The 12,673-nt window shown below is 40.0% G+C and overlaps 1 protein-coding gene across 3 annotated transcripts in view; it reads right to left on the reverse strand.

Annotated features, from left to right (window-relative positions):
• Positions 1 to 455: 455 nt before the first annotated feature.
• rps6kl1 (ribosomal protein S6 kinase-like 1) overlaps positions 456 to 12,673 on the reverse strand; it is a 49,949-nt gene continuing 37,731 nt past the window's right edge. For 2 of the 3 annotated variants that reach the window (XM_059962207.1, XM_059962216.1), the window contains 3 exons: positions 12,159 to 12,241; positions 8,969 to 9,064; positions 456 to 3,595 (listed from right to left, as the gene is read on the reverse strand). In XM_059962207.1, coding sequence (XP_059818190.1) covers positions 3,479 to 3,595; positions 8,969 to 9,064; positions 12,159 to 12,241 — 296 coding nt within the window. In that variant the 3' untranslated portion in view covers positions 456 to 3,478. The remainder of the gene's footprint in view (positions 3,596 to 8,968; positions 9,065 to 12,158; positions 12,242 to 12,673) is intronic. The other variant, XM_059962223.1, reaches the window with a different exon arrangement.

The following is a 12,673-nucleotide window of genomic DNA, read 5'->3' on the forward strand; positions in this document are numbered from 1 at the left end:
CATGTGGAATATTGTGTATGTTCAAATAGCCAAACCCAGCACAGCCCCCACTTGTCCCATTTAACCTGTCTCAGTGCGGTGGTCCTTAGGACTCGGCAGAGCTTGAGACCCGCCATCCGCAGTGTTTCTGTTCCGTTGACAGTTAACGATCACGATTGAAAATAAAGTGGAAATAACAAAGCATTTGGAAAGAGATGAAATGTCATTGGAAAAGCGTTTGGCTGCAGTTGGTCAACGATTGGAACAATTTTAAAGGATAAAGTTAGAATTCTGTAATGGAGCATGTGAAAGGCCCTGCCCTGATGAAAGCTACAATTATTACTATGCAATGCAGTGGTTTAATTTTTGGAATACATATGTTTCTTAACTGTTTTATATGCTTAGTATACAGTATATATTTTACCTTTCTAAGACAAATGTCTTAGACTAACTGATGCTAAATAATACCAGATGTATTTGTTCCGACTTGCGTACAAATCCGACTTAAAGATGGACTCGGGAACGGAACTCGTTCGTAACCCGGGGACTGCCTGTAATGGCTTTCAGAGTCCCCTGGTACTCAGTCAGGCTCCCAATGAGTAACTGCCATTCCCCTGCATAACTATGCCACAATAAGAAATCAATAATGTTTAAAAAAAACTATGAAGAAAAATATTTTATGGGATAAAAGTTAAATATATTTATGTATCTCACATGCATTAGTCAAAATGCTAAAATTGGAAATGTATATCATGCTTGCAGCTGATTGGCTACATGTACAATTCATAAAATAGCAGCCAATCACATCAAGTTAGAGACAAATAGCATTTTACAAAAATATAAAATAAGAATACCTGTTGGTTTCTTTCTGCCAATTTACAAGTGGCCATCCTCAGCAAAAGTTATTAGCTTCTGAGATCTTAATGGGATAACTTACCAAACTTGGGGCACAGAAAAATGAATTACAGTCACATAATTAGCACATCTGTTACTCTAGACATCAAAACTTTTGAATAACATTCTGTCGTAATATAAAAAGTGGCAGGTTGGAAGGTAGAGTAACCTCAGGTAACGTTTGCACTCAGCTGGAGGTAGGTAGACTGATTTTTAATCAGAGATCCATCACTATTTACTTGTATGCCACTGTTGCACCTTTTTTTTTTTAAGTACCCCTGCCCCAGTTCCTTGACCACTGTGAAAATTAAAAATAAATTAGATGTATACTGAGACTGAGCCATACATATTTTGACAGAAACCAGTAAATCACTGTAGCAAGCATTGTCACAACAGGCTTCTGGGAAGGACATAAAGACATGTACTATATTTTACTAGCCATTAAGAGGATCATTGCATACAATAGAGGCAGACATTGGGACTCAGGATACACAAAACTCAATAAATTGCATCCAGTGCACACAGCAAACTTACAGGAATCAACAAGTTTTAGTTTTCAGTATAGGGATGATCATCGGTCTTCATTTGGAATGTACTGTGTGAAACAAGCTAGAGAAATGACTTTAAAACTTTTTGTTCAATGCTGCCTGGCAGAACTTGCTAAAATAAAATCCTACATACTAGCTGCTTGCAGGAGTGTCAATGAGTGTCAAAGAGGGTCAATGTGAAAGTTATGGAAAACCAGTACAGATATGTATATTGATAACTGTTTGAATAGCTGGGCAAGCAAGTCTTGCAAGGAGTAAAAAAGTACAAACACAGACCTATGATCATGCCACTAATAGCAGTAACAGTAGAACTCTTCATCCATTTGCACATAATTCAAGTAGTTTAACAAGGCTCAAGTGAATTTAGAAAGAAACAGCTTGCCAGCAGTGTGATGTAGTGGGAACATGGAACCTGTGAGTCTCTACCCATCACTGTCAGCATCAACGCCTGATGCCAAGTTGTCCCTCCTATCTCTTCCAAGCGTAACAGGAGGGAAACATAAGGTACCCTAGACAAGATTTCACACTCCCAGAAGCCTCTGAGCAGACAAAACTCGTGTGCAATTCCTTTTGACAAAAGGCCTTAGAATATGAAACTTTTTTTTGATAGAGAAGATCATCTTTCTTTTCTCAAACTAATGGCTATTATAAACAAGGGACCAAAACACAAATATCCATGGCAGATGGAATAAATTTGGGAGTGCATGTGAATTGCAATGAATAAAAGAGCAGGCAGGTTCCCACCACTGCCTGTAAGGTGTTTGTACGTTCTCCCTGGGCCGTGTGGGTTTCCTCTGCGTGCTTCAGTTTCCTCCCACATTCCAAAGATGTTCAGTCAATTGGTCATTGTAAATTGCCCTGTGATTAGGCTAGGGTTAAAGCGGAGTTTGCTGGATGGCACAGATTAAAGGGCCAGAAGGCCTGTTCTGCACTGTGTATTAAAAAATTTAAAAAACATAAAAGGTTATGCTCCAACTTTTTAAACTTGCCATTTTTAAACTTGCTATTTAGCTTGCCATTCTAGTCACCACGCTATAGAGGAGGTGTGATAGGACTGGAGAGGATTCTGAGAATGGAGAGTTTCAGTTATGAAGAGAAACTGCACCTAGGTCAGAGACTAGGTCAGTTTTCCCTGGAGTGAAGGCAGTTAAGAGGAGATATGATTGAGGTATATAATAAGAGGGGTAGAGATAGGGGGATTAGAGGAAACTATTCCCAGTATTAGAGGTAGATAAAACTAAGGTGGGGGGTGGAATTAATCAAAAGTGGCAAGTGGCCTGAGAGAGTAGTGGAAACAATGTTACTGACAGCATTTTAAAAACATCCAAATAAACAAGTACTTGAACCTTCTAGGCATAGAAGACTGTGGACCCAGAGCTGAAAGATGGGATTGATATATGGGTGTCCACTGATCAGCATGGACTGAATACTTTTCTTTCCATGCCATGACTCCATGGCAGTTATCAAGCATTTATGATACAAGAATTCAACAGATACTAGGTGGAGTGTGATTTATCTTCCATTTTCTCAGCAGTAACCCTGGAAGGGAAGGGAAGGAAAATAATTCGGAACATACAGCTTTGTAAGCACTGGGGAATGGTAGACCCAGGAGAAATACCAGACTTGACCACTAGGGAATGGCTGGATGAGAACATTTGAGTATTGACTGGAGTTCTGAGGAATGATGTCAGGGATATATGGACAAGGAGATGGAAGTCAGGTAAGGACTAAATAATTCACTAGTGAATAACAAAGAGCTGCCTGGCTAGTGAAAGATTAATCACTAATCACAAGTATGCCACACTAGAAAGATGTCTGCCTGTTAACTTGCTGAACACTATCTCAAGTCCAGCACATTGCTTATTTAACAGGACTAATAATCGTTTCTAGTGAAGTTCAACTCATTTTAACCCAGTCAGAGTGGTAACGGACTGAATTCTGCTGATAACCTTTGCTCATGGTAGCTCTAATTGTTTGCTGGCTCAGTACTGGTACACAAGTTCCAAATCTGCTCAGAGCACTCTGCCCCTGAGCTATTCATTGTTCAGTTATGTTACTCATCTATATCCATTTAATTTATTCCAGTGTACAGAGCTAAAAAAGGAATGAGATTTTATCTCATGTGCTCCATTCTCCCCGGAGCCAAGCCGGCAGCGATAATCCCACTGCAACAACTGGAAGAGAAAGAAATGCAAGACAGCTGGTTAGTCTTAATTTTCAAATGGAACAGTGTAGGTAATCATTAGTACTAGCCATTACTGTAGATAGACCATTACCAGCAATATATTGCAGGGACTAGCTCAATCATTAATAGCTAGTGCACTAAACTATAGTTTTATCTATAATGTCCTGGGTTCTGTATTACCTCAAATTAGTTTTCATCTTTTTATATCATGTATTCCACTATCCAATGGAATTTACTGTTTCATCAATGTACACTGAAGGTAGTTCAGGTGCTTTTCGGTGGCTTTGTCACCTACGTTAAAATGTAGGTCACATGACCATTGTAAATTGCCCCTGGGGTGTAACGATTGTAGAATCTGGGGAGAATAAGTTAGGATTTGTTTAAATGGGTGCTCAGTGGTTAGTACAGACTTGGTCGGCTAAAAGTCTTGATTCTATGCTCCAGAAGTATGCCAGTTTTTTCTTCAGGTGCTAGATATTTCTATGCTCTGTACAATCTATCGTTTTCCACATACAAGCAACTGTCAAGTCTAATGAATGGACTATCTAGCTGCAGACCAGCTTTTGCCAGTCCTTTTCTGACTTTTCTGAGGTGGTTTACTAGCTGGGAAAGAGCATCAACTACAGAGCTGCCTCTTTACTGGCTGTGTATACCAGTCTTGTACTCAGTTCTCAAGATATCATTACTGTTCACCACACTGTGTACTCAAACCTCCTCAACCCCACCCCTTCCCATTCACTTTCCACCCAAGCACCAAAATCTCTGATCTGCTGGAAGTCATTTTCACCCAGGCAATCCACGTCTTGCCCTTCCTTCAAACAGGATGTACAATACTTGCTTCACAAGGGTAGTTGCTCACTGGACTGGTTTATATTCTGAGAAGATTGTCTCGGGGTCCCTTCCGCAATTATCAAGGCAATCAAGAAAGCTTGTCCCTAAGTGGACATTAACTTAATGTTTAAAAATTCTAGAATAGATGATAACATGTTGCTTCATGTGTTTGATCATATCCTTTTTTTTTAATGCATTTATTATGAATAATTTGAAACAGTGTTTACAGATGATGACTTTGTCAGGTATGACACTTTGCTGCCTCATTTTCTGTTGGCCCATTGTGACAAATGTTCTGTGCTTTAGGCTTAATATAGCTTTGAGACTCAATGAGTCTACATTGTCTGAAGTTCAGAAGAATGACAGTTCAAACTATACTGACTGATTGATATCCAGAGGTGGTGGAGGAGCAATCGGATACAATCGCTGTTTCAGTGGCATTGGGACAGACAGTTAAATAGGCAAGGCACAGACGGAACAAGTTAAAGTGCAAGTAAATGGGATTAGTATAGATGGGTAAAAGGGAAGCAAGGATGTTGTAGGACAAAAGGCATATTTCTATGCCGTACAAATAAGACCATAAGATAATAGGAGTAGAATTAGACCATTTGGCCATCGAGTCTGCTCCGCCACTTCTTCACAGCTGATCGAATTTTCCTTTCAGCCCCAATCTCCTGCCTTCTCTCCATATCCCTTCATGCCCTGACTAATCAATAATCTATCAACCTCTGCCTTATGTACATAGTCTTGGCATCCACAGCTGCCCTTGGCAAATAATTCCACAGACTCACCACTCTGTGGCTAAAGAAAATCCTCTTCATCTCCATTCTAGAAGTACACCCTCTATTCTGAGGCTGTGTCCTCTGGGCTTAGACTCCCCTGCCACAGGAGGCATCTAGTCTATCAAGGGTTTTTTACTATCAATAGTTTTCAAAGAGGTGACCCCTCATTCTTCTGAATTCTAGAGAATACAGGCCCAGAGCCATCAAACATTCTTCATATGACAAACTATTCAATCCTGGAATCAATTTTGTGAACCTCCTTTGAACCCTCTCCAGTTTCAGCACATCCTTCCTAAGATAAGGGGCCCAGAACTGCTTACAATACTCCAAGTGAGGCTTCAACAGTATTAGGACTACCAGTTTTAAATTCTATAAAAATCTTGTGGATTTGACAAGACAGTTCTGAACAAACTGAGCAAAAACGAGGAAATCTGCAGATGCTGGAAATTCGAACAACACACACAAAATGCTGGTGGAACACAGCAGGTCAGGCAGCATCTATAAGGAGAAGCACTGTCGACGTTTAATGTTACAGCTATACAAGACCTTGGTCAGACCCCATTTGGAGTATTGCGTTCAATTCTGGTCACCTTACTACAGGAAGGATGTGGATACTATAGAGTGCAGAGGAGATTTACAAAGATGTGGCCTGGATTGGAGGGCATACGTTATGAGAATAGGTTGAGTGAACTTGGCCTTTTCTCCTTGGAGTGATGGAGGATGAGAGGTGATCTGATAGAGGTGTATAAGATTATGAGAGGCATTGATCATGTGGATAGCCAGTGGCTTTATCCCAGGGCTAAAATGGCTAACACAAGGGGGTATAGATTTTGAGGTGCTAAGAAATAGGTACTGAGGGAATGTCAGGGGTATGTTTTTCCACACGAGAGTGGTGGGTGTGTAGAGTGCACTGCCAGTGATGGTGGTAGAGGCGGATACAATAGGGTCTTTCAAGAGCCTCTTAGATAGGTACATGGAGCTTAGGAAAATAGAGGGCTATTCACTAGGGAAATTCTAGGCAGTCTTTTGAGCAGGTTTCATGGTCGGCACAACATCACAGCCCCTTCGGCCCACAATGTGCTGTAAATTTCTATGTTCCATGTATTGGGCTGACAGCTTTCTTAAGACTGGAAAGGAAGGGGGAAAATGCCAGAATAAAAAGGTGGGGGAAAAAATAAAGGGCTGGTGAAAAGGACCATGGGAGAAAGAGAAGAAGGAAGGCACCAGGGGAAAGTGACAGGCAGGTGAGGAGGAAAGGTAAGAGGCCAGAGTGGGGAATAAAAGAATAGGGAAAGGGGAAGAAAATTTTTTTTAAATCAAAAGAATAAATTGATATTCATGTCATCCGGTTGGAGGCTATCCATCCTGGTATCTTTCCTGTTATACCATTAACTCTTATCTTGTTCAGCATCCTTGTCAAAAGCCTTCTGAAAATCCAAGTAAACAAATCTACTGAATCTCCTTTGTCTATCCTGCCTGTACCTTAAAGAATTCCAACAGATTTGTTAAGTCAAGATTTTAAGACAGCTATGCTGACTTTGGGCTAATTTATTACGTGCCTCCAAGTACCCTGAATTATTTTCCTGAATAATGTTCTCCAACATCTTCTCTAACACGGAAATCAGACTAACAGGCCTAAGAATTCCTTTCTTTTGCCCCATCTCCTTTCTTAAAGAGTGGAGTGACATTTGCAATTTTCCAGTCCTCTGGAACCAAGCCAGAATCTAGTAGTGATTCTTGAAAGATCATTAACAATGCCTCCACAATCTCCTCAGTTACCTCATTCAGAACTCTGAGGTGACTTGTCTACCTTCAGACCTTTCAGCTTCCCAAGCACCTTTTCCTTCTGCCTCCTGAAACTCTTGAATTTCTGGTATACTGCTGGTGTGTGTCTTTCACAGTGAGGACTGATGCAAAATTCTTGTTAAATACATCTGCCATTTCTTTGACCATTACTGCCATCAATTTCAAGTGGTCTTTATATTTTTGGATAGCTTACCTTCATATGTCATCTGTTCTGTCCATAAGGTGCTTTAGTTACATTTTTTTGGTTTTTAAAAGCTCCCCCATTCTCTAATTTCCTGCTAGTTTTTGCTCTGTTATACTCTTTGGCTTTTATGCTATCTTTACCTTACCTTGGTCAGCCATGGTTACATTATCCTCCCAATACATTGCCTCATCTTTGGAATCTATCTAACACCTTCCAAATTGCCCTCGAACTCCAGCCTTTGCTATTCTGCTGTCATCCCTACTAGTGTTCCCTTCCAATCAATGTTGGCCAGCTCCTCTCTCGTGCCTCTATAATTCTGTTACCCCGCTGACTGAAATTTAGCCCTATCATCTGCCTATCCTTCCTCAGTCTCACTTCACACTGCATTGACAGTATACCAACTGCCATAATCAACCTCATCACTCTGGCTCCCATCGCCCTGCCAAATTACTTTAAACTCTCCCCAACAGCTATAGCAAATATGCCCACAAGGGTATTGGTCACCTTTGAGTTCAAATATAACTGGTCCTTTTTGTACAAGTCATATCTTCTTCAGATCTCAGTGATCCAAAAATCTGAAACCTGCCACCTGCACTAATTCCTCAGCCACACATTCATCACCCAAATCTGCTACGCTTATCCTCACTGGTGCCTGGCACGGGCAGAAATCTAGAAGTTACCACCCCTGATATCCTGCTTTTCAGCTTTCTACCTTACTCCCTATTTTCTCTTTCTTATGTCATTGGTAGCAATATGTACCACAACATCTGGCTTTCACCCTCCCTCTTGAGAACACAGACTCATTTCTTGGGTTGATACAAACTCATGGTTGAAGTATTTCAGATAACAAGACTATGTACAAACCAACTTATCCACTGTTAAAAAATTTCCTTATGGAAAATATTCAAATCATCAAACTGATTCTCCAATCTTCTCATTCCTATTATCGGGAAGGTGGTACAGGAGCCCAAAGACCCACATTCAAAGAATTGGAAGCAACTTCTTCCCCACCACCATCAAATTTCTGAATAGTTCATGAATACTATCTCGTACTTTATTATACCATCTATTTCTGTAATTTATAATAATTTTGTCTTGTATTACTGCTGCCACAAAACAGCATTTTACCCATTTAAGACTGTGATTATAAACCTGATTCTGATTGCCAAATCCAAGGCATTGAGTAATTGTGTACAGTTTAAAGTGGAAAAGACCAAAAATGTATTTGATTTTTTTCACTGCTTCTCTAGAGTGTATCAAAAGAACAACTGTGGGAGTCAGTAGATTGGTGGTTTATGCTATCCACAATCCTGACACTAAACAGATAATTCAGACTGGTATTTCACTGCAATACTGAAGTGTGCTACATTGCCACCAGCTGCCTTTAGGTCAACGAATGCTCAACACAGTCCTTTTAGGGAGGCCTCGAAACATCATCTCATACTATGTAAGGACATAGTATTCTTCTTTGAGTTGGTGCCAAAACAAATCGAAGTTGTTGCTTGTGTGAATCTTGATATGGACAAATTGTTTGCTACATCTACTATTCGCTTGATGTCACTTAATACTTCAGTAGTCGTAAAGGACAGACAGAAGTGGATATCTCGCTTTTCATGAACTACACTGTCACTCTAGGTTAAGTTACAATGAGTGACACTGAAACGTGGTTACCCTTGATCACCTTGCCTGGTGTAGATATTGGATTTGCCAGAGATGAAGTCTGGAAGCACATGGCACGAACTGTTACGCGTATTCTCACCTGTTGCAGAAGTGACACAGCTGCAGAACTGAGATACTCTGGGAGCCGAAGCTGGGTATGAGGATGGATTCTGGACGGATAGCACTGGGACAGGGTCTGGGATATGGAAAGATAGAACACAAACATTTAACAGTGGGGAACACACAAGTCAAATGCATGATAACTTGATTTTATTAACTCATTCCAGACTAATTTTTTGATGAATAAACTCCTCTCAGGCTTCCAGATAGGTATAGGTATCGATTATAACTGATGTTTCAATGACAAATTCTGCCACCTTCATGAGTGATGAACATTGCTTTTTTATTCAATTAGCTGGTTAGGAGCTACTTGCATAAAGACTTCTAAAGACCTTTAGCAACATTCCATGTCAGTGAATGGATAGGAATTGGTTTCGGCATAGAAAACAAATGTGTATTGAATCAATGAATCCCTTCCAAGATTGTGGGAAGATGTGGCTGATTAATAGTTACTTTGTTGGGTATTTCAAGGCTCATCATCAACCTTCAAAGGTTGCAAAGTTCAAAGGTCCAATTTAATGTCAGAGAAATGTTTACAATATACATCCTGAAATGCTTTTTCTTCACAAACATCCATGAAAACAGAGAAGGCCCCAAAGAATGAACAACAGTTAATGTGAGAACCCCAAATTCCTCCCCCCCCCAGCTCACCCCCCTGCGCAAAAGCAGCACCAAGCAACGATCCACCTCCTCCCCCAGCAAGAAAAAGTGCACCCACAAGCATAGGTGTGAGCTAGGCAATAGCAAAGACACAGATTTGCAGTTACCCCAAAGACTATATCACATTTCATCTGGAATTTGACAAACCACAGGTTCTTTTTCTCTCTCTCTCTCCCTCTCTCTAAAATAATGTCCCCCAATTTTACAGCGAGACATAACAACAATCTGCTGGTTTACGATGTTAAAAAATCCGTTTTGTCACATTTTACGAGCTCTGCCCGAAGATAGCAAAGATCTCGGGCCCACGGCCCTCAACTTTACAACCATCTCTAACTGTGATCAAATGATCATAAACTTTGGCTATTGGTCAAGTGCATATAAGTAGATCAAAACATGCTGATTAAATACTAACAAGATACAAAGCCCAGCACATTAGGGATGAATAGGATCACACTCTCTATAAGTGGCACTTGAATATGTAGAAGATGAAAGAAACCAAGAAGTATCAGAAAATGGATCTTGGATATCTTAGCCGTTAAAGAATTAAGGAAATGGTTAGTGCGCCACTATTACAGCTCAAGGTGTTTCTGGAATGGGGTTTCAATTCCAGCGCTATGGATAAGGAGCTTGTAATGTTCTTCACTTGATGTTCCAGTTTCCTTCCATAGCCCAAGATGTACCGGTCAGTAGATGAATTGATAATTGTAAATTGTTCTGTGATTAGGCTATTGTTAAATAGGTGGGTTGCTGGGCAGTGCAGCTCTTTGTACTGGAAGATCTCCAATAAAATACATTTTAACAAGTAAATAAAATATAATCAGAAATAGTAGATATTGTGATCGAACAGGGAAACTGAATTTAATTAGTAAAGAACAAAGTAAGGACTGATGTCACGATAGGATGGACAAATTGAATGAAATCAAGATGCAGAAGGAATGAAAATACTGGAATAATCTGTTACAACAGTAGTCTGGAGGGTTTGACATTAGGGTGGAAGGAGCAGAGGAATGACAACAGAAGCATCTATCAAGCAGGGGGTGGGTGTTCAGCAATAGCACTCACCACCCCTATAATCATTACATATATCAAAAGTACTGTGTATGTATGTATGGATTATATATATATATATATACACACACACACACACACACACACACACACACACACACACACACACACACACACACACACACACACACACACACACACACACACACACACACACACACACACACACACACACACACACACACACACACACACACACACACACACACACACACACACACACACACACACACACACACACACACACACACACACACACACACACACACACACACACACACACACACACACACACTGTATATCTGCTTGTAGTGACTAACCAAAATTCAAACACCTGCATATATCCCCAAGTGAAGGAGTGAAAGAAATGCCTGCATGACTGTGATCAAATACCCTTTAATATCCACAAATATACTTAAGAAAAGCTATTTAAATCTGAAATGGAAATAGAAAAATATTGAAAATAACCCCCAAGCATTTAAAAAATGAATTAACATTTTAGGTAAAAGTTGTCCTCCGATGGAGATGCTGTAGACCCAAGACACCAAAGAAAACAGAAAATTATAAATGAGAGACAATTAAAACTCATGAAGCATTTGGTTTAATTTTTGTTCCACTTCAGAATTAAATACCTCACCAGCTAAACAGAAATTGTACCAAATGCCTCAACCTCACGTAATAATTTATCCTCATCAATACATCTATCCATATAAATGGATGTAGTCCAGTTGTTGGGATCCTTTGTGCAATAGAGTGGTATAGCTCATAGCTTCACAACCTCACCAAACCAGACACCAGGTTTCAGTCCTGTCCTTGTGCTCTCAGTGTGGAATTTGCACATTGACCACATGTGCTTCCCCTGGGTGCTCCCGTTTCCTCACACAGCTGAACGATCTACAGGTTTGCAGGTTAATTTGCAATGATAAATTGCCCATTGGGTGCAGGTGAGTTGTTTAATAGGGATTGGGATTACAAAAGAAAAGGAATTAATGTCAAATGAAAATTGGTGGTTGATGTTCTTCCCTGACTTGGTGGGCTGAAGAGCTGATTTCTATGCTGAATCTTTCTCTGACTCACCTTGGAGTCAGAAGATTATGGATTTAAGGCCCACTCCTGAAATGTACAAGCAAAAATCTAACCTGACTGTGGGTTGAGGAAGAGTTGAATTGACAGAGCTGTTGTCTCAGAGATATTGTCTGCTCTTTCAGATTCCATGACACTGAAGACTATGTGCCTTGGTTAACATCTGTTGCTCAATGAACATCACAAAAGCAGATTACACTGTGCATAAATCAGCTGCTCCATTTCCTCCAGAAAACGGCATTTCAGAAGTTAAGTTCTTTGGGATGCATTAAGAGAGATATTACTGACATTAAAGTAATTTTCTTTCAAATTAATAAAGCAGATGTTTACAAAAGTTAAGACATCAATGAAAACCTTACCATCCCAGTTAGAAGCTCGAATAACAATGCGCCAAGACTCCACCAGTCACAGGCCTCTGTTACTTCTCCAACCCCACCAACTTCTGCCAAAATCAAATTGTTTAGAAATCAGAATCATAGAGCAAAAGAAAGCTATATTACAATTTTAGTTTTTGGAGAATTCTTCTTTCAGCTCATCTTCACTGGACAGAATACTTGGCTGGGAAGAATGTGGTCGGCTATCTAATTAGGATGTTGACTATCAAGTCTTGCACTTTCCCACTGCTACGTCCTTAAGTGTCTGACATTTTATCTTAAACTCTCTGTTTTGAGGTCTGTTATAATTTTGGTTTACTGAGATTGAGGACCTCCACAATTAACCAACTAGTTTGAATCTGTGTTGAACAAAAACAAAAGATGCTGGAAATACTTGGCAGGATTAGCAAGATAGATAGATAGTACTTTTTATGTCTGTATTGCCTTGTCCTGCTCCAAGATCAAGTATGCTTTATTCTTCTATCAATTGTACCATTCAC

The sequence above is a fragment of the Hypanus sabinus genome, chromosome 2, assembly GCF_030144855.1.
Source record: "Hypanus sabinus isolate sHypSab1 chromosome 2, sHypSab1.hap1, whole genome shotgun sequence".
Taxonomy (NCBI): domain Eukaryota; kingdom Metazoa; phylum Chordata; class Chondrichthyes; order Myliobatiformes; family Dasyatidae; genus Hypanus; species Hypanus sabinus.